At 43.7% G+C, this 22,611-nt stretch overlaps 2 protein-coding genes across 3 annotated transcripts in view; both read right to left on the bottom strand.

Annotated features, from left to right (window-relative positions):
• LOC311245273 (uncharacterized protein) overlaps nucleotides 1–2,508 on the bottom strand; it is a gene marked incomplete at its 3' end in the record, with an annotated part of 47,964 nt that extends 45,456 nt beyond the window's left edge. Inside the window, exons 1-2 of the mRNA XM_084335109.1 lie at nucleotides 2,445–2,508; nucleotides 1,913–1,982 (exon numbers count right to left, since the gene is read on the bottom strand). Coding sequence (XP_084191235.1) covers nucleotides 1,913–1,976 — 64 coding nt within the window. The 5' untranslated portion in view covers nucleotides 1,977–1,982; nucleotides 2,445–2,508. The remainder of the gene's footprint in view (nucleotides 1–1,912; nucleotides 1,983–2,444) is intronic.
• A 6,581-nt stretch (nucleotides 2,509–9,089) lies between these two features.
• Nucleotides 9,090–18,428, bottom strand: LOC311244954 (uncharacterized protein). Of its 2 annotated transcripts, none has more exons than XM_084334667.1 (4): nucleotides 18,145–18,428; nucleotides 17,892–17,985; nucleotides 16,021–16,108; nucleotides 9,090–11,692 (listed from the first exon to the last, which is right to left on the bottom strand). In XM_084334667.1, the coding sequence occupies exons 1-4, from the start codon at nucleotides 18,158–18,160 to the stop codon at nucleotides 10,802–10,804; spliced, it is 1,089 nt and encodes a 362-aa protein (XP_084190793.1). In that variant the 5' UTR covers nucleotides 18,161–18,428; the 3' UTR covers nucleotides 9,090–10,801. The 2 variants fall into 2 exon arrangements, with proteins under 2 accessions (XP_084190793.1, XP_084190794.1); XM_084334668.1 differs by having other exon boundaries at nucleotides 16,021–16,100.
• Between the last annotated feature and the right edge of the window lie 4,183 nt (nucleotides 18,429–22,611).

Raw genomic sequence — 22,611 nt, 5'->3', positions numbered from 1 at the left:
AATGTCAGAAAACAGCAAACAGCTGGATTAAAAGATGCTCCGGTGTGCAGCTTAAAGTGAAATACATTGATACATCATTCAGTAACATTTTCAGAGCCTTATAACAAAAACATTATTACGGTCACCATTGTGACCAGTGGAATTAATCAACAAATTGTATTCTTTATTTTTCTATTTCATTTGAAATAGAAGGGAGAGGGCAACGCCATTTCTTTTTACTCAAAATGTGAGTATTACCAAGTCAACTTGTGTTCTTAAAACAATGACAATAAACATAGTTTTATTAGGTTGAAATAATGTGGTTGTGTACTTATTTTTCTGTTAACTTATTATGGATTGAAAACTGAAAACCTTAATGCACAGTAACTGAACTCAATCTTTTTAAGTTCTGGTAACTTATTGTTTTTTTTTACAGTGTAGTCTTGCGATCAATCGAAACTTCTTTACACGTTATACCTCACATTCACCCATTCATTCACACATCGTGGTGTTCTCCATTAGGCCTGTAGGTGGAGCTACGACACAGCATTGATTGATTGATTGAAAACTTTATGAACAGATTGCAGAATGGGTACAGTACAGCTCAATACATACAATTGTTAAGGGGATGCAGACCAGAGAAAGACTCTCGTCTTGTTTAACATACAGTACAGCACACGTACAGTACACACACCGATGGTGGAGGCAGCCCACGTGGCATTTTGGATGTGTCCAAAAATGAATGGGCAAATGTGAGTGAAATGGTCGCACTGTATGCAGCTGTTTGTCTGCATCCCCCCCCCCCCAACTCAGATTTAGGGTTGATACAACCATCATAATAATATTGTTAATAATAACTAACAATAATGATGTAATAATGTAAAAATTATCATAAAAAATACCTGATTATGAGAAAAAAAATTACGATGCATGGAATATTGTTGATATGGCACACTAGTTAAAACTATATTTCAAACTGGCACTTTTTTTGCTGATCCCTGGACTAGAGAGACACGGTTACACTACAGTCTGTCTGTCATGTAGAGACTAGAGACACGGTTACACTACAGTCTGTCTGCCATGTAGAGACTAGAGACACGGTTACACTACAGTCTGTCTGCCCTGTAGAGACTAGAGACACGGTTACACAGTCTGTCTGCCATGTAAAGACTAGAGACATGTTTACACTACAGTCTGTGTGCCATGTAGAGACTAGAGACACGGTTACAGTCTGTGTGCCATGTAGAGACTAGAGACACGGTTACAGTCTGTCTGTCATGTAGAGACTAGAGACACGGTTACACTACAGTCTGTCATGTAGAGACATGTTTACACTAGTCTGTGTGCCATGTAGAGACTAGAGACACGGTTACAGTCTGTGTGCCATGTAGAGACTAGAGACACGGTTACAGTCCGTCTGCCATGTAGAGACTAGAGACACGGTTACAGTCTGTGTGCCATGTAGAGACTAGAGACACGGTTACAGTCTGTGTGCCATGTAGAGACTAGAGACACGGTTACAGTCTGTGTGCCATGTAGAGACTAGAGACATGTTTACACTACAGTCTGTGTGCCATGTAGAGACTAGAGACACAGTTACAGTCTGTGTGCCATATAACTAGAGACACAGTTACAGTCTGTGTGCCATGTAGAGACTAGAGACACGGTTACACTACAGTCTGTCTGTCATGTAGACTAGAGACACGGTTACACTCTGTGTGCCATGTAGAGACTAGAGACACGGTTACACTACAGTCTGTCTGCCATGTAGAGACTAGCGCCCACTGAAGAAGACTACACAACCTAAGAGATTGTCCCTTCCTCACACTCTGCTGTAAAAGTAAGAGAAAGTTGACGTCAGGTCAAGTGAAACCAGACACAGGAGAGGGTTCTGTAACTAGTGCACGGTGCTCAGGGACTGTGCTATACTCACTTTTGTAGGAGTTTTCTGACACCTGGGGCACTGTGTTCATTGCGGACTCCATTGTGATGATCATGGACTCCTGAATGGGAAGAACAAAAGTCGTCTGTTCCAGGCAAGGGGGCAAGGAGGAAGGGAGGGAGGAAGGACGTGTGCTCGTGCACAACAAGCTCTTGGCCTGGGCAGCGACGCCGACCGCCTAACGTTACATCCGCTTGAACATTCGGATAGTTTTCTAAAGTGTCTCTAAACCGTTTCTTCTATAGAAACGCTTCTCTCTCCGTTTCAACGTGCGCGGTTGTGAAACGTCCAGATGCATAGAGTGTGTTGCCTGTTCAAGTGCTTTAACGTTAGTTCTGCCGAGTGATGAAAAAGCACAACGTTAGCTAAATAAACAACCAAGCCAGCATGCAACCGGTCCCCCAAATGCCAACAAGCCGCTATCTCTCCCCTCTAATACGAAGCACGTCCGACCACTGCAGACCAACGTTAAACTATATTGTGTTGTTATTATAAAGGTGTGCAAACAGTAGCTAAATATTACCAAATATTCCTGTATGCCTCTTAGCTCGCTAGCATTGTCGTTTCCTTCTTCTTCTGGTTGGTGTTGTGGCCGACTGTGGGCTCATCGAGCACACTGCTGCCCCCGTCCGGTTGGAATGAGCACTGCTAATCGATACAGGCAGAAGAAGAAAGTGGTAACGCATTAACCCTTTCACTACCAAAGTGTTAACCCTTTCACTGCGACAATACAGAAGGTTAACCCTTTCACTGCCACACGACAAAGAGTTAACCATTTCACAACCACACCTGTAAATGTCCTAACACAACCCCCTCCAATGTACAGTAAATGACCAAGTATGGTTGTCAATATTCCAATGTACAGTTTTGCTTGTACAGTTGTACAGTGCCCCCCCCCCACACCCCTCCTACCCAACCCCCCCCCAACCCACCCAACTGTACTGTCTATCTGTATGTCATGTATGTCATATTATGTTATGATGAATTGAAAATGGGGGACCCTGATGTAAACAAGACGAAAGTCTTTCTCTGGTCTGCATCCCCTTAACATTTGTATGTATTGGGCGCGGCTACGTGGCGTAGTGGGCAAGGCGCTCTCCACAAATGCTGAGACGCTGGGCTCGCCTGTTCGAGCCCAGCGCTCCACATTGCTTTCAGTTTAGCTGGTCGTTCATACTAATACACATTGGCCGTATTAGGGGGTGGGAAACTGATGGGTGGGGATCGGGCGTTGTGGACAGCGACTCCTACAGGTCGGTTGGTGCGCCTGCGCAGTAGAATCAGGAAGTGTCGGGGGCAGCGTGAGCCTCCCACGCGTTACTCCTCGCCACTGAGAGATCGAGCTGCGCAGGTGAAAAGATGCGACTGCTGTTACCTCAAGTACCGGAGGGGACTTGTGCTATGTATGACTTAGTCCACATTGCAGCCGGCTTGTGGGAGGCAAGAAACAGCGTTCGTAACAGGGGAGGGTTGAATTGGATGATACGAAATTGGGATGGGAGAAAAATGTAGAAAATGGGAGAAAAAGTGGATAAAAAAAAATTTGTATGTATTGAGCTGTACTGTACCCATTCTGCAATCTGTTAATAAAGTTATATTATCGTACTTGGCCATCGTGTCCCGCTCTTAAAGCCTATCGAGATACCTCATCTCATGTACCTATTGTACTCCATCAACGAAAAAAACACGTACACCTACACCTGCCGGGTCCCGCCCCTATGGAGGCGTAGCCTATAAGACAGTGGGCCTGGTCACCAAACACTCTTCCTCTATTTTCGTTTCCATCATAACAGATGCAGTGCACCTTATGTTAACTAGTTGTTATGAAAAGATTAGAGAAATTGCGTAAGGTTTGCTTACCCCTGGCATCTTCGAGGCATGTTTCAGCGACACGTCGGGCCTGTGTTGATGTTTCCTTGTCTGACGGCAGCAGACCAAGGGGCAGCGTACAAGGTTTGGCTATCGAGCCGGCTTGTACAAAGGTAGGCCCTGTGTCATCAGGCATCAATGTTGGTATTGGTAATGCTGTGGAGTATGTTTCGGCGCCAGGGCCGGGGTGGCTTGGTGAACGTTCCACTGCAGTGGACGTTTTCCTGCCGATCCTGGAGCACGCTGCTAACGCTAATGCTACTAATGCTACTACTGCTAATGCTAATGTTGACGCTGAAATGGGTCGTTGTTCTAATAATCCCCGCCGCGGGACATTGCCGCTTTTCCCTCCTCTTGCCCGCTTCATTGATGAAGGTCAGTCGGTTGCTAATGTGGGGGGTTTCGCTGAGTCCTATTTACCTTTTTTTCCCCCAGGTAAACGGGCTAACAACAGGGTGCAGGCCGGGTGTACCGTGGCTACGTAGCCAGGTAGCTTTGTTCCTGTGCCCCGGCGGGGATGAACGATGTCCCACCCGGCCGATGCTTGAGAGCGAATCGGCTCGGAGGGTGGCAGTATGGACGGATGAGTGGTATACTGCTGCAGGATGGTTTGTAGCGGCGGCCAGTGTTATGGCTCAGCTGGCTAGTTTCCTATCCACATTGGCGTCGGGTAGTAGGGCTATGTGTCCAGCCGACATTGTAAACATGTTGCATGTTTGTGGTGTTATAGAGATCTTGACTCAGTCGCAAGCTATAACTGCGGGGAGGATTAGGATGCTATCAACGTTTGTTGTTAGGCATGTTTGGTTGGAGCAGTCTCCTCTTGGGGAAGAGGATAGGTTTTCTCTCCTCACGACTCCTTTTTCCACGGAAAGTATTTTTGGTCGTTCTGTGGAGGCGCAGGCGGTTGTTGATCTGGGTCCTACACCGCCTCACGCTGTGCAGCCAGAGGTGGGAGCACGGTCTCGTCAACGACTGTGGCGAGATCCTCGACAGGCGGCCATGTTTCCCCCGCCAGTGGTGCCCTGGGCGGAGAGTCAACAGGGTTCCACAAGGCCGACAGCCTTGGAGGCAGAGGGATCGGCCATTTTGGGTGAATTCGGCTTGGATAAAACAAGCCGTCGTCACTTTGCCGCGAGCAGCCCGCTCCCCGTTCAATCCTCTCTCTGTTACCCACGGAAGCGGGGCTCTGATCGTTCTCCTTTGGCTGCGGGCCGCGAACCTTCTTTGAAGCGCATGCGGCCCCATTCTTCACTTCTCATGGGGACAGGGGCTGACACCCAGTTGATGGCTGAGCCTGGGTCTGTCCGTGAGAATGTTGTGCTGTCGCGTGGCTCCTGCACCACACGTTGTGTGATGGATGAGCCTGGTGTTACAGCTGCCACTAGCTACGGTGGTCAGCAGGGGGACTCGAGACCTCTTCTGTTGAATGTACAGCAAGGGTTACCCCGGCCTCGCCTTCGCCAGGCGGGGTATCGCGCTGATGCCTTGGCAGTGGTCTGCAAAGAAGAGGCGAGCGTGATTTGGGTGGTAGCAATATCACTGCAGGGCTTCGGCGTGTAGGAGCCCATGGGGTCCTCATGCCTTGCGTGTCTAGCTGCGGAACAACTCCTCAGCATGCGCTAGAGGGGTGTTCAGGTGGGGGTGTGTGTCAACCAGTTTGATGACAGCTTCTCCCGTATCAAACCGGCCCTTTCGGTCGGGGTCCCCCCTTGGGGGGCGTAACATAAATATATGATCAATACATGTAGAGCGTAGCTCAAGAGACAATATGATATAAATATATGATCAATACATGTAGAGCGTCGCTCACAGTATGATATAAATATACATGTAGTGTAGATCAGACAGTATATCTGATAATATATGATCAATACATGTAGAGCGTAGCTCAGACAGTATATGATATAAAGATATAATTAATACATGTAGAGCATAGCTCAGACAGTATAAATATATGATCAATACATGTAGAGCGTAGCTCAGACAGTATATATGATATAAATATATGATCAATACATGTAGAGCGTAGCTCAGACAGTATATATGATACAACTATATGATCAATAGGCCTACATGTAGAGAGTAGCTCAGACAGTATAAATATATGATCAATACATGTAGAGCGTAGCTCAGACAGTATATATGATATAAATATATGATCAATACATGTAGAGCGTAGCTCAGACAGTATATATGATATAACTATATGATCAATAGGCCTACATGTAGAGTAGCTCAGACAGTATAAATATATGATCAATACATGTAGAGCGTAGTTCAGACAGTATATATGATATAAATATATGATCAATACATGTAGAGCGTAGCTCAGACAGTATAAATATATGATCAATACATGTAGAGCGTAGCTCAGACAGTATATGATATAAATATATGATCAATACATTGTAGAGCGTAGCTCAGACAGTATATGATATAAATATATGATCAATACATGTAGAGCATAGCTCAGAGACAGTATATGATATAAATATATGATCAATACATGTAGAGCGTAGCTCAGACAGTATATACAATATAAATATCTCCGGAGCAGCTTGTCCTCCAGAGCCGTATGTGGTGGAAATATGAAACCATGTTGCAGTCACTGGATAAGTTAAGAAATAAAGACTAATTACATACTTGGGTAAAATAACAATAACATTTATTGTTGGGAAACTTCAAAAAAGAACATCACAAATAAGACACATTTTGTTTGTAGCAAATCAGGGTGGAAAATCCTACCTCAACATAGAGCTGCCGCGGTATTGATTATTTCCTTACCGCACAAATTTGCAAAATATTTCCTACCGCCGCGGTTACACATGCACACAAAATTTAAAAAAAAAGTTTGAATGCATTTTTTTTTTTAGTAGTAGTCTACTCTTTATAGCATATAGCCTGCCTCTAGTCTAAATGTCTATTTTTAGAGGATGACTTTGCAGCATGAATATTGTTTGGGATTCGGCAAGCACGCATTAGTTATTGAAAGTGAAACACGGATTCGAAGTTTACCCTCTGGTCGTGCGCCGTTCACTCGGTGTCGCGGGCAGGGGTGGTTACCCCTAACCCCCCCGACCCTTTCTTATTATTATTACTATAAAGTTACTACTTTATAATAAAGGCATTCGTTTTGTGGCATTAATACGTTATACGTTCAATAACATCAGCGTATTTACCGGACAATAGCAAGGCAAGCAATACTCTATTCATATCTCAGTTCCTTTCTTTGCTCAGAGCGTGCCGAGTTGTCCCATTCTGCGGTCTGTTAATAAAGTTTTCAATCAGACAAGTGTATAGAACGAAGGGCTTTTATTATAACATTCGTTGCAGACAGTAAAATCATTATGTCTCGTTTAGTACTCCTTAGGAGCGATCGTAGTCCACTCCGGCGGAGAGTTAAAGCTAACGTTATTAGCCGTGTTGTGATGATCTGACATTCAGGAAGTAAAAACCTAATACTCGCTTGCCGATTGGTGGTAACACACTGCATGACGCTACAACGTGTGACGCGACTCTCTTCTGACCAATCAGTGGTCTGCAATGTTTCACGTGACTTTTCTGGTACCCAATAGGGTCGCTTGGAACCTCGAGAGAGGAGTAGGGTATATCTGCAGAGCCGCAAGCCCAACGAGAGGAGGATAATTTATTATTATTATTATTATAAAAAACAGCGGTGACGCGGTATTCAGCCTACTCTGCGGTGGCCGTGATGTAACAGCGATACCGCGGTAATGCGGTAATCGCGGCAGCTCTACCTCAACACCTTTTAAATTCAATGGCCAAGATCAAATATAAGCATTCATTATATATATATTTAGTTATAAATGTAATCAAACTGAACTGAGTTGTCTGGAATATACAGGCTTGATTCAAACATCAAACTATTAAAAGGTTGAATCTGTAACGCCGTCAAACATCAACCTCAAAAGCCCCTCTTGGTATCACACTTTGTTTACATGTTTTGTTTTAGGGATAGGGGGAGGGGTTGCTACTGCTGGCCACACCTCAGGCTCTGCCAAGAGAGAGGTCTGGAGAAACTCACAGTATAAGAAGCTACTGTAATTATATATAAAATATATATAGCTATTGGAGCTGCTACTAACAATCATCATGTAATTTATTCACCCAATGATTATTATTATTTATTATTATTCCATCAATACCAAGATGCCTAGAGGTCACTGTTTGACAGCATTAGATTCTACAAAGTGTGTATATAGCTAGGAGTCCATTAGACATTTGAAATTACCAGGATGCCAAGCTTAAGGATTCGGTACAATGAAAATCCAGTTTTTCAATCTCATTATTATTATAATTTTTTTTACATGTTGCATGTTGATGTAAAATTGCCCAACATTTCTGAAGTTGTGAAAATGATAACTAAAGCCCTTTGATCTCCATCCCCGGCTGAGTCAAAGAGTCAAACCATTCCAGATATCCAACCTGCTTCCCTGAAGAGATCAACCCTGATTGGCCCACCAGTCAGTCTGTTAGCTGTCAGTAGTTAAAGTAATGTAAAGCTAGCTAATCCACAAACAGATAATGAAACTACAATTTAAAAGTATGCTACAATTTAATACATGATTTGAGTGGTTCAAAAATGTCCACAGCAACGGTGACAATGTATTTATCACCTGCTAGCAGTTAGCCAGTCCCATGAATCTGCTTCATGATGTATTATGATACCAACTTGACATCTCCTTTCAATGAACAGAGCGCCACAGCCACATACGGGTAAGTGGCAGTATCGCCCACCCTTCAAAAAAAGAAATTTCACACCCGGTGTTACGTTTAATTCACTCCGGGCGCAGTTCTTTTGGTCAGGCGAGTCTAGCGGTTCACTTGATGGCATTGAAACGCGTCCAATGCCCCCGATGCATGTGTTGTGGTGGATTATGTTGGCGACACGATGGACACCAATACTGGAAATCGCGATCAGACAATTGGAATATTCTTTTTGGGGTACCTCCTAGTGAAGGTAAGGACTATATGACATCAACCCTGCTTTGATCCAACCATGATTTCACATCGATTGCAACGACCATGTGTAACGTACTCCAGAACGTATGCCGTTGGTGACAATCAAAGCATCAAAAAACGACCCCCCCCCCCGCCCCGCCTTTCATGCATTCATGATGAAACATAATACCTATTATATACATTTGATTTGGAAATAGCAGCATGTCCAGGCGGCGTGAACACTTAAGGTAACTAACTTGCGTTCAGCGTTTCTCTGATTGGCCACGACGCCCACGTGACCGCGCGCTAGCACGCCCTCTTATCCACGCCTGCCGTTCTGTGTGTTGTTGTAGCCACCGAGTAAATCGCGATTTTTTTATTTGTTTGTCATGACAAACCAATTACATAATCCAACATATGTGTAAAGGCTCAACATATTCCAGTTAACGGTATCTTTTTTTTAATTATTCGTTACGGCGTAGTCAATACTTCCATGCGTATAAATTGAGGAAGGCGAGAACACACAGGGACCTCTGCCGCGCGCAGCAACACAGAGCGGCAGGCGTGGATAAGGGGGCTTGCTAGCGCGCGGTCACGTGGGCGTCGTGGCCAATCAGAGAGACGCTGAACGAAACGCTGAACGCAAGTTAATTACATTAAGTGTTCACGCGTCCAGGCGAGCAACGCCAACGCTTTTAGTCAAATTCACGTATTCCTCCATAGCGCCGTTGTATGGAATTAGCCAGGATCACTCTGAAACTATACTTATATTCACCACGGCATAACACGCAAACGTATACATGAAGAAATTATTTCTTTTTCACATATTGAACGATGGATAGTTGATGTCAAATGAGCCATAGTATTGTATCCATAGCTATAATATAGATATATCCCTGCAAACACCGGCACTTATTCCTATCACTTAGAGCGTTGGCCCAGTAGGAACAAAGATGCTCTAGGCCCGCAGCACTGAATCAGTTAAGCAATGCTGCTTAATCCACTTTGATGGCACTTTTTTAGCATTTTTACAGCTTTTATCGTAGATAGGACAGGCAGAGAGGAAAGTTGGGTTGAAGATGCGGAGGACATGCAGCATAGGTCCCCGGGCCGGATTCGAACCCCGGACGCTGCAGTTACACTGCGAGCGCAGCTACGTGGTGCGCCACCGTGGCGCCCCGGCACTTGCACTTTTAAAAAGGTGTCAGCGTTTTGTTCCCAATGTGTCCCCAATCCATCTGTGGAGGTAGCTGAGGCACCAGTCGGACTAAATCACTGGGCTCCCAAATTGGCCGCCTGAGCACCTGAGAGCAGTCTGGCATCAAACTGGACTGGTCACATAATACAGTATATTCTTTGTTCCTACGTGATTTTGTTGGATACAATTCAATGACATTTTCTGTGCAATTTCCCTGACCTATAGTCTATGTTCCGTGCATTTTTAACGTTGAGCGGTTGATCTGAATGTCAAGAGGCTTTTGGCCAGAAGAAAACCAAACACTTGGGGACTTAATTAGTCAGAAAAGTTCTATTTGGGTTATTATTCTTTCACGGATAACTACACTTGTCATTCCGCACTCTGTTTCCGATGGAAGCAGAACGCTCTTTGTTTGAAATGTGAACACAGGTGAGCTGTTAGGGAGCTGTCTCTCGAGCTACCGGCCTCCAACAGTCTCTCCAGTCACACAGTACAGGACACTAGGGACGCACCGATACCTGCACCGATACCTGGTCCGATACCTGCACCGATACCTGGTCTGTCAGCCGATAACGAGTAACCCACCCCATCCATTACCTTTAATGAACAGTATAGACCTCCACCGTCTTTTTGAGGTATTTGGACAAACATTTTTGAGATACAATATGTTTTTCTCCATTAGAGAGAGAGTTAACATGTCACAAATGCAGCAAATCAAGTCACCTTTGCTTTGATTTCTGGCGTGTTTTAAGACGCGTTTCTCTGTACCGGATCTTAGGATCGGGTCAACTGGGTTCACCTGCCACAGAGGAGGCAGGTTCGGTCCGTCCACTGCTCGTCACAAACGCTCACAGCTTCTCAATGAACCTCTCGAACAGGGAGATCAGCCTCTCCCTCCTCTCCAGCCTCTCTGGGTCCAGCTCCGCGGCGGGGCAGCCGTTGGTCTGGTAAAGCCTGCAGTGCCTCACGGCCTCCTTCTCCCTCTGCAGCTCCGCCCGGTCCTTCTCTATCAAGGCTCTGTCCCGGTCCAGCACCGCCCTGTCCCGGTCCAGAGCCGCCCGCTCCCGGTCCATGGCCCCCCGCTCGCCGTCCAGCGTCGCCCTCTGGCGCCCCACGGACGCCAGCTCCCGGCTCAGCAGCTCGCGCTCCCTCTCCAGCAGCAGCCTCTCACGGTCGAACTCCGCCTGTTCCCTCTCCAGCGTCAGCCGCTCCTTCTCCAGCTCGGCGATCTGGTGGTCCAGTTCTGCCGTCTCGCTGGCCACGTTTCTGCCGCCGTTTCTGAGGACGGACGGGTCGTTGTTGACCACGAGGTACGGGTTGTTGTTGTTCCCCCCCGCCGCCGGGTCTCCGTCCCCGTTGGACACGATGGTGGCGTACAGCAGGGCGGCGTCCCCGTCGTCGTCGTCCTCCCCCATAGTCCTCGCCTCCTCTTTCAAGGGGCGCTCGCACTGCACCGCGGTCTGCCGGACCTCGTCCGTCGCCGCCGCCATGTCGTTGTGACTCGTGTCCTCGAAGATACTCATGCCGAAGATGTGCCCCTGGGCGGCCTCGGGCCTCACGCAGAGCTTCTTGTCGGGCATGGCCGGCTCCTCGTCGTCCTCCATGTCGAAGAGGGAGGGGTTCAGGATGAGAGCGCTGCCCGCCAGGCAGCCCGTCATGGCCTGATCCATGAGGTGATACCAGCGCCAGGAGACGGGCCGCCCCTTGTTCTCTTCCACGATGGAACAGTTCTTGAGCTCCTAAAAAAGGAAAGAGACACAGAGATATTACATCAATGTGTGATGAGACATCATATTTTTCATGGTACCGTTTCCAGACTGTTATAAATCGACGACGATCATAAATAAATAGTCTACGGGGAATTTTTGCGTCAATGCGTCGTATAAAAAAATCAGAGACGCAAATGTTCATTTGTAACTGCAATGCACTACAGGAAGTGCTGGGGGCAGTATCGTTTCCATTGTCTGACTGCATTCTGTAGTAACGGCCCGGGTAAGAAGAAGAAAGAATGCACCCCGGAGCTTCGGAACATGGGTACGTTTTAGATAGTTAGCCATAGTATTGTATTTTTTACGTTAGCTTACATGTTGGAAAACAGAACGTCTCATGGATATGGATAATGCTTGCTAAGCGAACTCTATTGCTGGGGCTTATAGAGGCTGCAGTATGTTGTATGTAACGTTAAACAGCGCCAACCAAGCTTACAGCGTTGCTGCACGCTATTTCAGTTATGCCGAGGCTGCGGTATGTTGTATGTAACGTAACGTTAGCTAAACAACAGCGCCAAGCTTACAGCGTTGCTGCTTTTATATACACATATACTCAATGTGGCAGTATGTGTCACAATCTTACTTAGCTAGTCAGTCTGCAAAAACACGACACTCTGTGCTAACGTGAGCTGTCTGTAGCCTAGCCAGCCAAGTTCCAACTAGCTTTCCCATGGTTTAACGTTAATGGCATTATGCAGTACATTATCTAAAATAAAGTTTCACACATACACACACACTCCTCTCACACACAGCAAACAAAAGACCTAGAAGTCTGTCTGATCTGTCATCCTCCTCTCCTCTCCCCCTACAGCTGTTCCAAGTCACCCTCCTGGACCAAGTTACAGCCCCATCAGCCGCGGTGCTGGGGGCAGATGCTGCTACTTATTTTCTTTCTTTGTTTACATTTAAACACTTGCACTTTAATTTGTATTATTTAATTTATTTATTTTGTTATGATTGATTATTGTATTGTATTTATGTTATTCAAATACATTTAGATTTAAGCAAGTTGCTTAACACTTTCAGTGCCTTTGATTAACGTTGATTTACTCCGTTGAATGCCACCACCCACTTCAACGTTAGCGTTTAAAACGCCTAATCTATGTTTTAAATTATGGCTATGTGTCTAATCTGCCCCGTCGCTTATCGATTACTTGTTTGCAGTCAACATTGTCGAAACAGATTTTTTTTTTTTTTTTTTTTTTTTTTTTTTTTTTTTTAAATCGGTTCATATCCTTTTTATAGCATTTAGAAAAGCTATCGTTCTCTCGAAAATTTTCGGAAAATTTAAACATTCCCCCATAAACGGCACTAGACACGTCGTCATTTGTCGGCCTATTTATGAATCGTTTTCAAATAAACGCTAGATTATCGATAGTATATGTGGACTTATGCACGCTATAGACGTGAGCTGAGAAATCTATTCTCTCGTTTCCTCAAGATCACACACAGCCACACACACACATAGGGGACACGCTGTTATCTCAGTGAATACAGCTCTGATTACCCCAAGACTGGTAACATAGACTCCTTACCTTAGATCAGATGTTCTCCAAAAAGATTATTCCAATTCCTGATCGCCATTCCAAATATCGATCACGCTTATTGATTGATTATTGGCTGCTGTAAATATATATTCCACGCTGCTTTCCGTCTCGCGATCAGATCCCTCTTGATCAGACAGCTCGCCAGCACAATGGAGCCAGTTGGCTCCACCTCTACAGATCTACAGATCCCAGGTCAGTCTAATCGACTGACCTGCAGTTACACAGGGATAGACGATAGGGGCGCTTTTTTCCCATCTGAGCTCCTGGAGGGGTTGCTGTACCAACGGGAGACTCGGTTGATGAAATATGAATTCAGATCGCTAATAAAAAAATAAAACAACATTTGTCATCGTCGGCACTCACCGGGGGGGCTGATAAAACGAGATATGTCGTCGCTGACACTCAAAGCCAGGGTTAACACTTTGAGTGCCAGCCACGAGAAATCTCGTTATTTCATGCCATGCGTTGAGTGCCAGGGACGAGAAATCTCGTTATTTAATCGTTATTGCTTTTATTAGCGATATCCATTAATTTTTCATCAATCTAGCCTCACGTTATCATTGATGAGCTCGAACAGGGAAAATACCGCCCCCTATCGTCTCCCGGATGGTAATGCATCCATTGGATTGGACTCAATGGAAATGCATGAAAAAAAGAAAAAAAAACTGAATCCACGTTTTACTTCTCAGGCATGTAACCGGAGACGATTGGATTCATTGTGGACCCTCAGAGCAGCGTGGATTATCTGTTTCGAGTATGTTAGATCAATAAACGCGATCGATATTTGGAATGGCGATCAGGAATTGGAATAATCTTTTTGCAGAACATCTGATGTGAGGTAAGGAATCTATGTTGCCAGTCTTGGGGTAATCAGATGTTTTTTTTACATTTCGCAACGTGTCCCATGTGTGTGTATGTGCGTGTATGACGTTAGCGCTGACCAGGTCACAGATAATCGATTTTTCAAAACGGTATAAAACGGAAATGTACAGATGAAAAAACAAACCGTTGACTGCAAGCAAGTCATTGATAAGCGACAGGCGTATTAGACACATAGCCATAATATAGAATATAGAAATAGCTCTGCGAAAATCATGAAATATCAGAAAATCTGTCCAAAAAGGCTGGTATTCAAGCGATAAATAGTGCGCCCCCCCTGCTGGCACTCAATGTGTTAATTGTTAGTTTCATTATGCATCGTGTGTACTGACTTTTAATCATTTTGTTTTTGCAATAATTATTGTTTTTGTATGTTTTTTTGTGTGTGTGGACCCCAGGAAGACTAGCTGGTTGCTATGGCACCAGCTAATGGGGATCCTTAATAAAATCAAATCAAAATCAAATCTGTATACCTGTTAGTGGCCATAGAGCTGGAGTTATCTAATGTATTTTACTTTGATTATTTTGTTATACATTTAGTTGTTTTCCGTTCTTCCTTGTATCATATCTGATTTTAAAGTTCAAATTAAGGGCATTTTAAAGAATAAGATGGGAGAATGTCGATACTTCACTGCATAATGTGGTGTTATATTTTATATTTGACCTTCTCTCCCCAGCAACCTCCTGCAAAGCCTCACCTTCCCTCCTCTTTCTACCTTTTTACCCTACCCTCCAATCTCCCCCAATCCCATTCAATCTTGTTTGCTGCAGCTCAAATGTATCCCCTTGCCCCACTTTGCCTTTTATGTCTCTGTCTTGTTTTGTGTATTGTATGTTTGTTTTTGTTTTGCTGCCATTTTGGCCAGGTATTGCTCAAAAAAGAGATCATTGATCTCAAGTGACTACCTGGTAAAATAAAGGTTAAATAAAAAGAAATATGTGCAAAACGGAATATGACTGATATTTTTTGCTCCGAGCCTCGACATTTAGCCTTTATCCTATTTTCATACTAGCGCTTTATGCTTTCTCTTTTGTTGTTGTTGTTCTTAGCTCTATTCTATTTAAATCTTTCAAAAATCTTCTTATGTACCCCAGTTGCTATTGCATGTATATATGTGTTTTATTACATGTATATGTACATACATACCAACTATTTCGCCTGTTTTATTCTCCACCCATCGATCATCCATAGCAACACTACTATCACCGACAACCAAGAAGGGGGATCCCCCCCTTGAACGGCCCTTCTAAGGTTTCTCTCCTCCACTTTGCCTGTGGTGCTTTCTTCCTATTGCTAGGTTTTTAGTGGGTTTTTCCTTACCTTTACAAATACATTTGATTTTATTTGATGTGACTAATGCGTGTTTTTCTCATTTTCAGGGAGCACCATTTTACTTGGGTGTTTTCTCCTGTTTTTGTTAGTTAATGGTATAGGTTACTGATTGAATGTATTTTAATTTACCATACATTAGGTTTGTCTTGAGAATAGTGGCGTTTGTCGTTTTGGCCTTGGCTCACCCTTGAGTTACCCGTGCTTCCTTTCATGTCAATAAATATCCTTTTTGTTTACAAACCATCCTTTCTGTCAACCAATATCGTAACATACTTAGACCTCAGGGGTCATAACACACTTAGACCTCAGGGGTCGTAACACACTTAGACCTCAGGGGTCGTAACACACTTAGACCTCAGGGGTCATAACACGCTTAGACCTCAGGGGTCGTAACACACTTAGACCTCAGGGGTCGTAACACACTTAGACCTCAGGGGTCGTAACACACTTAGACGTCACCTCAGGGGTCGTAACACTTACCTTGTACTTAGACCTCAGGGGTCGTAACACACTTAGACCTCAGGGGTCGTAACACTCACCTTGTACTTGTCTTTGAAATTCTCCCACTTCTTTTTGAGCCTAATGGTCGTCACTTTTCCCTGAAGACCCATCTCTTTTCCTATTGCTCTGAAACATAGAAGTCAACATAGCTCTAGAATGGCTGATATTCCATGCACTGCACATGTTCCATAGAAGACCCACCCCCGGCTTCTAGTGTGTCTCACTCTGTGTTTACGCAACCAATAATTCACTGCTGCGACTGGTGGTCAGCTCTTGTGAATTCCTTTTGAAACGTATATTTAGTCAAATATCTCCACTTTTTTCACATGGACCACATTCTCTGTCCACGACGGGACGGCGAACACGGCAGCATCAATAATAACACAGGTTGATCTCGCAGGCCTCTTCATATAAATATCTTGGGATTTTTGTTGATAACTCATTAACCTCGAACACCAATGTAGACAGCCTGTGTAGCAGACTACAACAATGACTGCACTTCCTACGCCACCTTAAGAGTTCATGGTGGTGTAGATAAAATATTTACGTTACTTTTTTACCAGTCTAGAGAGTCTCATCAGATACGGTATTACAGCTTGGTTTGGTAACCGGTCTGTACAACTAAAGTCCAAACTGGTCCATCTGAAGATCATAGGGGTGAAAGGTCACTCATCCATGCAGTCTATTTTTTAACAGGCTACTCTAAGGCAAGCCAATAGAATTGTCTTGGACCCCTCCCATGTTTTACATGCCGAGTATGAGCTACTGCTCTCTGGGAGGAGGTTTAGAGTTCCACGCTCTAGAGACTAAACAGGTTTAAAAACTCCTTTATTCAGTTTTCAGTTAAAATTTTAAATAGCGCCAGATAAATTACCGGCAATTATCGAATAATCTATATTTGGTCGTAATATTATCGATAACCGATATCTGGTCATACTATGTGGTGTTGCCAGACATCCTGCTGTGCAAGTACTTTTTTGTATCTTTTATATTGTTAAATCTTCTTTGTTTGGAGACAGTTGCATCATGTCTGTATGTATGCGTTTGTGGCTGCAGTGTGGGTGTAAGCCCAAGACAAATTTCCCAGCTGATGGGACAATAAAGTGACTCTTGACTCTTAGAAACTTCCGTTAAATCACAAATAATATGGTGATGAACGGCAAACGTAAACGCACCTGGCTCATGAACGGACGTCATGCGATTGGTGCTGCTGTGTTCGCCGTCCCGTCACACACAGAATGTGGTCCATGTGAATCTCGTGGAAAAGTGTTGATATTTTACTAAATATACGTTTTCTGTGATACTACATTATGACGAGAGGTGAACTGCAGTCACAGCCAATTATTACCGGGCGAGTTGAGACACACACAGAGCAACACATTACAATGAATCCCCACACAAATTGCATGGAGTATTCTATGGCTGTATATGAATTATAGAATAGAAATAGAATAGAAATACTTTAATCATCCCGAGGGAAATTTGGCACTACAAATCGCTCCGAGTAAACATTTAGGTAGACAAAAACAAATCACGAATGGATGGACAACTATGGAATGAATGAAAACTTTATTTAACAGATTGCAGAATGGGTGCAATACAGTACGGCTCAATACACGCAATTGTTAAGGGGATGCAGACCAGAGACACTAGGAATACACTAGGGCTAAAGTAAAGATATAGATAGATGGATATATATATATATATATATATATATATACATACATATATAGAGAGAGATACTTTGAATCATTGTGGTGATGATTTATAAATGATACTTTATTGACCACTGTGTGGTTCAGATCTGTCCTGGCCCAGAGTGTCTCACCCCAAGTTAACCCAGAGTATCTCACCCCAAGTTAACCCAGAGTGTCTCACCCCAAGTTAACCCAATCAGCCCAAAACTCACCTCCAGGCCCGCAGAGCAGAATTCCTCCTCCCTGTGAATATGGCATCATTGGTAGCTCGCAGTTTGATCATTAGGGTGATATCGTTATCCGTCACTAAAAAGGGGAAAACATTGTTGGGAAAAACAACGTTAGCAGAACATTTGCTCATTTAGATGAAGACAGCTGGCTAAGTTACAGGTGTACTGTAAACATTAATTAAGATGGGCAAACATAATATGTATTTCAACGTTTTATGCTGCTTCTTCAACTTACATTTATAAGTCGCCATCCTTTCCCTCCAACAGGTTCAAATCCAGTATATACTGAAACGAAAGCACTCTCGAATACTTGCTAGTCGACGAGACTGGAGGCAACATGGCGCCGCTTCAGTCCGTCCTCCTCCACTCTCTCCTCAACTCCGTGAAGTGACTCAATCAAGCCGTACATGACTCAAACAAAACACGTCACATGTAACTGTTTTATGAATTACCTTCACTGTAATTAACTATTTTATTAATCCACCGTCGCTAACCCGAGTGTATAATACTAGTGTAGTAGGACTAGGATACCAGTGTAGTGTAGAATACTAATGTAGAATACTAGTGTAGCATACTAGCGTTAGTAGCTTGAATGCTAGAACGTCAGGGTGCGTTTGTTCTTTACACCATCAGGGGGAAGTCCCGTCACGTGACCAGGTGGTGGGACGGGCGGAGAGTGTTACACAATTCAAGCCGAGTGAAATGAAAATTTAATTGTTGTGGCTGCTGTTCCCAACCATAATGTTGGGTATAATAATTATATTCTTGACTCTCACAAATAATAATAAAAAAAAAATGTTGGGATGTAAAAATTACATATTTATGTTTGATTTACAATAGACTTGCAATATTGATTGATTGATTGATTGATTGATTGATTGAAAACTTTATTAACAGAATGGGTACAGACTACAGTACAGTATGCGTGAATCCTTTCGGCAACTGGCTTGTCCTTCCGCGTTCCCGTTTTGCGCTCTGATTGGCCAGGTCATGTGACATGTGTGCCAATCGTGGGACGGCAAGTTTTTGCAGGGTTAAGCTTAGGCACACTTTCGAAGTTGGTTAAGGTTAGAGTTTGTCTTAGAGCGTGACGGCAAGTTCTTTCGACGGTTAAGCTTAGGCACTCTTTCGAAGTTGGTTAAGGTTAGAGTTTGTCTTAGAGCATGGCGATAGAACGCCAGGTAGTTTGCAGGCTGTTCGACGCGGAAATGGGTCGTCACGCTATTGGGCGCACATGTCACATGACCTGGCCAATCAGAGCGCAAAACGGGAACGCGGAAGGACAAGCCAGTTGCCGAAAGGATACACGCGTACAGTACAGCTCAATACATACAATTGTTAAGGGGATGCAGACCAGAGAAAGACTTTCGTCTTGTTTACATCAGGGTCCCCCATTTTCAATTCATCATATAATGTATAACTCATTGTGAAATGGTCTCTACCGCGACACCAGGTATTAATTACACCTAAAGCTGCTGCGGTATAAACAATAAAACATGCTATGGAAATTACATTTTGGATAATATTGCAGATAACTGGTATAGCTAGCAAGGTCTAGTTATCTAGCGTAACGAGAACCACCCCACCCCACCTACCCAACCTCCTCCAATGTACAGTTTCTTCCCCCTCAAATGTATATACTCTCTTTTTAGATTTTTTTTTTTTATCACAAACAGTACTGTATTTGTATATCTTGTTGTATGTCATAAATGTCTAGATGTAGCAGTACTGTCTATCTGTATGTCATGTATGCTATGATGAATTGAAAATGGGGGACCCTGATGTAAACAAGACGAAAGTATTTCTCTGGTCTGCATCCTTTTAGCAGTTGTGTGTATTGAGCTGTACTGTATTGTACCCATTCTGCAATCTGTTAATAAAAAATCAATCAATAGGCTATGTGACACCACGGTCCCCTCTAGTGGCGACGTGTAGAAAGTACAGTTAGTCCTCCCGGTCCAGGATGTGACACCACGGTGCCCTCTAGTGGCGACATGTAGAAAGTACAGTTAGTCATCCCGGTCCAGGATGTCAACATCTGCTTTAGCAGCAGCCAGCAGGTGAATTATTCAACAGAGCTGTCAAACTGAAAACCATCTCCACACATTTACTCTTACATTGAGGAGGAGGGGGATATTGCATAGTGTACTGTCGGCACGCTAATTGTCTTTATATCAACCAAGATCAATAGTCATCCAAGACAAAATCGAGAAAAGCTTTTTATTATTATTATTATTATAATTCTTTTTTTCTTTTTTACAAAACGGCATGTGATAGCAGCGCCGACGCACCGTCTCCCCATCCGCCCTCATCATTTATATAACGTTATTATAACTCCTGGCCGCTGGTGCTGTCGTGGGTTCAGCGTTTTGTCTTCAATTAATAGCTGGTCAGGTGAGTAAAACAACACGATGTACTATAACATTGTATCAATTATGATAAATAATCCACAGCAACTGTAGGAGTCGAGTCTGGCTCAACGGTAGGCTGTTGTGTGGTGTGTGTGTGTGTGTGTGTGTGTGCGTGTGTGTGTGTGTGTGTGTGTGGAGTGCGTGTGTGACTGTGTGTGTCTTTGCTAGCATTTGTTTGCATAGGCTAGCTAGCCAAGTACAGGATGTTTAGAATCAGTGCCCAGATTCCCTCCATGGTGGAAGAAACGACGGTTTATGTGTTGAGGTATGAGAAATATATCAACTAAATGTAACAAATTGTTGTGTTATTAACTGGCTTGTAAACAGTCACTGTGAACAGGTCTATTTAATCTCCATGGTACATGAGAAAAAACTAAATGCAATAGAGGTCATTGATTGAGTGATTGATTGATTGATTGATTGATTGATTGATTGATTGATTGATTGATTGATTGAAATTTGTATTAACAGATTGCAGAATGTGTACAATTCAGTACGGCTCAATACACACAATTGTTAAGGGGATGCAGACCAGAGAAAGACTTTCGTTTGTTTACATCAGGGTCCCCCATTTTCAATTCATAATGACATTTATGACATACACAACATACAGATATACAGATATATATCATGACATTTACCACATACAGATATACAGTACTGTTACATGTATGACATACAAGATATACAAATATACAGTACTGTTTACCAGAGAATGAGATCCTAACAGAAACTATATACATTCTAGGGGGAGGAAACTGTACATTAGGAGGGGGGTTTGGACATTTACGGGGGCCAGTTTCAAATTGCAGCCTCCCGTAGGTGCTCTTTGAGAGTGGTTTTGAAGGTGGGTAGTGATTGACATTATTTTACGGCTGTGGGTAGGGCGTTCCACATTGATGTGGCATAATTGCAAAACGTGTTTAGTCCCTTGTTTGAGCTGAATCTGTGTTGAACATGATTTATGGAATTCCCTCCCTCCCCTCATGAAATGTTTTGATTGATTGATTGATTGAAAACTTTATTAACAGATTGCAGAATGGGTACAATACAGTACAGCTCAATACACACAATTGTTAAGGGGATGCAGACCAGAGAAAGACTTTCGTCTTGTTTACATCAGGGTCCCCCATTTTCAATTCATCAGGACATATGACATACATGACATACAGATAGACAGTACTGCTACATCTATACATTTATGACATACCAGATTTGCAAATACAGTACTATTTGTGATACAAAAAGAGTCCAGAAAAGAGTATATACATTTGACGTAAAAACTGTACATTGGGGAGGTTGGGTAGGTGGGGGGGGGGGGGGGGGGGGCTGTACATTGGAGGTGGTTCGGTGGGTGGGGTGGGGGTGTGGGGGGGTTGGGCAGGAGGGGTGGGGGGGGAACACTGTACGACTGTACAAGCAAAACTGTACATTGGAATATTGACAACCATACTTGGTCATTTACTGTACATTAGAGGGGGTTGGGTTAGGACATTTACATGGGCCAGTTTCGAATTGCAGTCTCCCGTAGGTGTTCTTTGAGAGTGTTTTTGAAAGTGGGTAGTGATTCACATTCCTTTACAGCTTTGGGTAGGGCGTTCCACATTGATGTGGCATAATTGCGAAACGTGTTTAGTCCCTTGTTTGAGCCGAATCTGGGTTTAACATGATTTGTGGAGCTCCCTCTGGTGTTGTGATCGTGGTATTCACTGACCTTTGGGAAGTATTTTGACATGTACATGGGTACCTTGGTCGTGTAGTGTATCTTGTAGACCAGGCCCATTGCAAGTTGCTGTACTCTGTTGTCTACTCTAAGCCATCCTAGGTTGTCAAAGTGGGCAGGGGTGAGGTGGGTTCTAGGAGTAAGGTCAAGCAGTAGTCTGACCAGTTTGTTTTGAGATGTTTGTAATTTTGTTTTTAGCGCCTTTGAGGTGCTTTGGTACCATGAGGTGCAGTCATAGTCGTAGTACCCTTGTATGAATGAATGAATGAATGAATGAATGAATGAATGAATGAATGAATGAATGAAAACTTTATTTAACAGATTGCAGAATGGGTACAATACAGTACGGCTCAATACGTACTTATAGTAGTACTTATAATAGTATGAATGCTCCTGCCAGAGTCTTCAGGGTGTTCTTGTTTACCAGAGAGGAGATCCGGTACAAGAATCGAGTTCGTTGGTTGACTTTTTTTATTACATTGGATGCCATTTTGTCACAGGAAAGATTAGCCTCTAGGATGGAGCCCAGGTAGCATGCACATTTCTCCTCCATGTTGAAAGAGACAAC

The sequence above is a fragment of the Notolepis coatsorum genome (genome assembly GCF_963971535.1).
Source record: "Notolepis coatsorum genome assembly, chromosome: 18".
NCBI classification, from domain to species: domain Eukaryota; kingdom Metazoa; phylum Chordata; class Actinopteri; order Aulopiformes; family Paralepididae; genus Notolepis; species Notolepis coatsorum.
Note: the sequence above shows the minus strand (reverse complement) of the source record. Positions and strands in the feature narration are given on the sequence as shown.

Bases quoted from the DNA above. Each gene is read 5' to 3' on its own strand.
- LOC311244954 (XM_084334667.1), bottom strand. The intron at 16,109-17,891 runs GTGAGTTTTGGG...TCTATGTTTCAG, and splicing joins TCTGCTCTGCGGGCCTGGAG to AGCAATAGGAAAAGAGATGG. The intron at 11,693-16,020 runs GTGAGTGTTACG...TTCCTTTTTTAG, and splicing joins ATTTCAAAGACAAGTACAAG to GAGCTCAAGAACTGTTCCAT.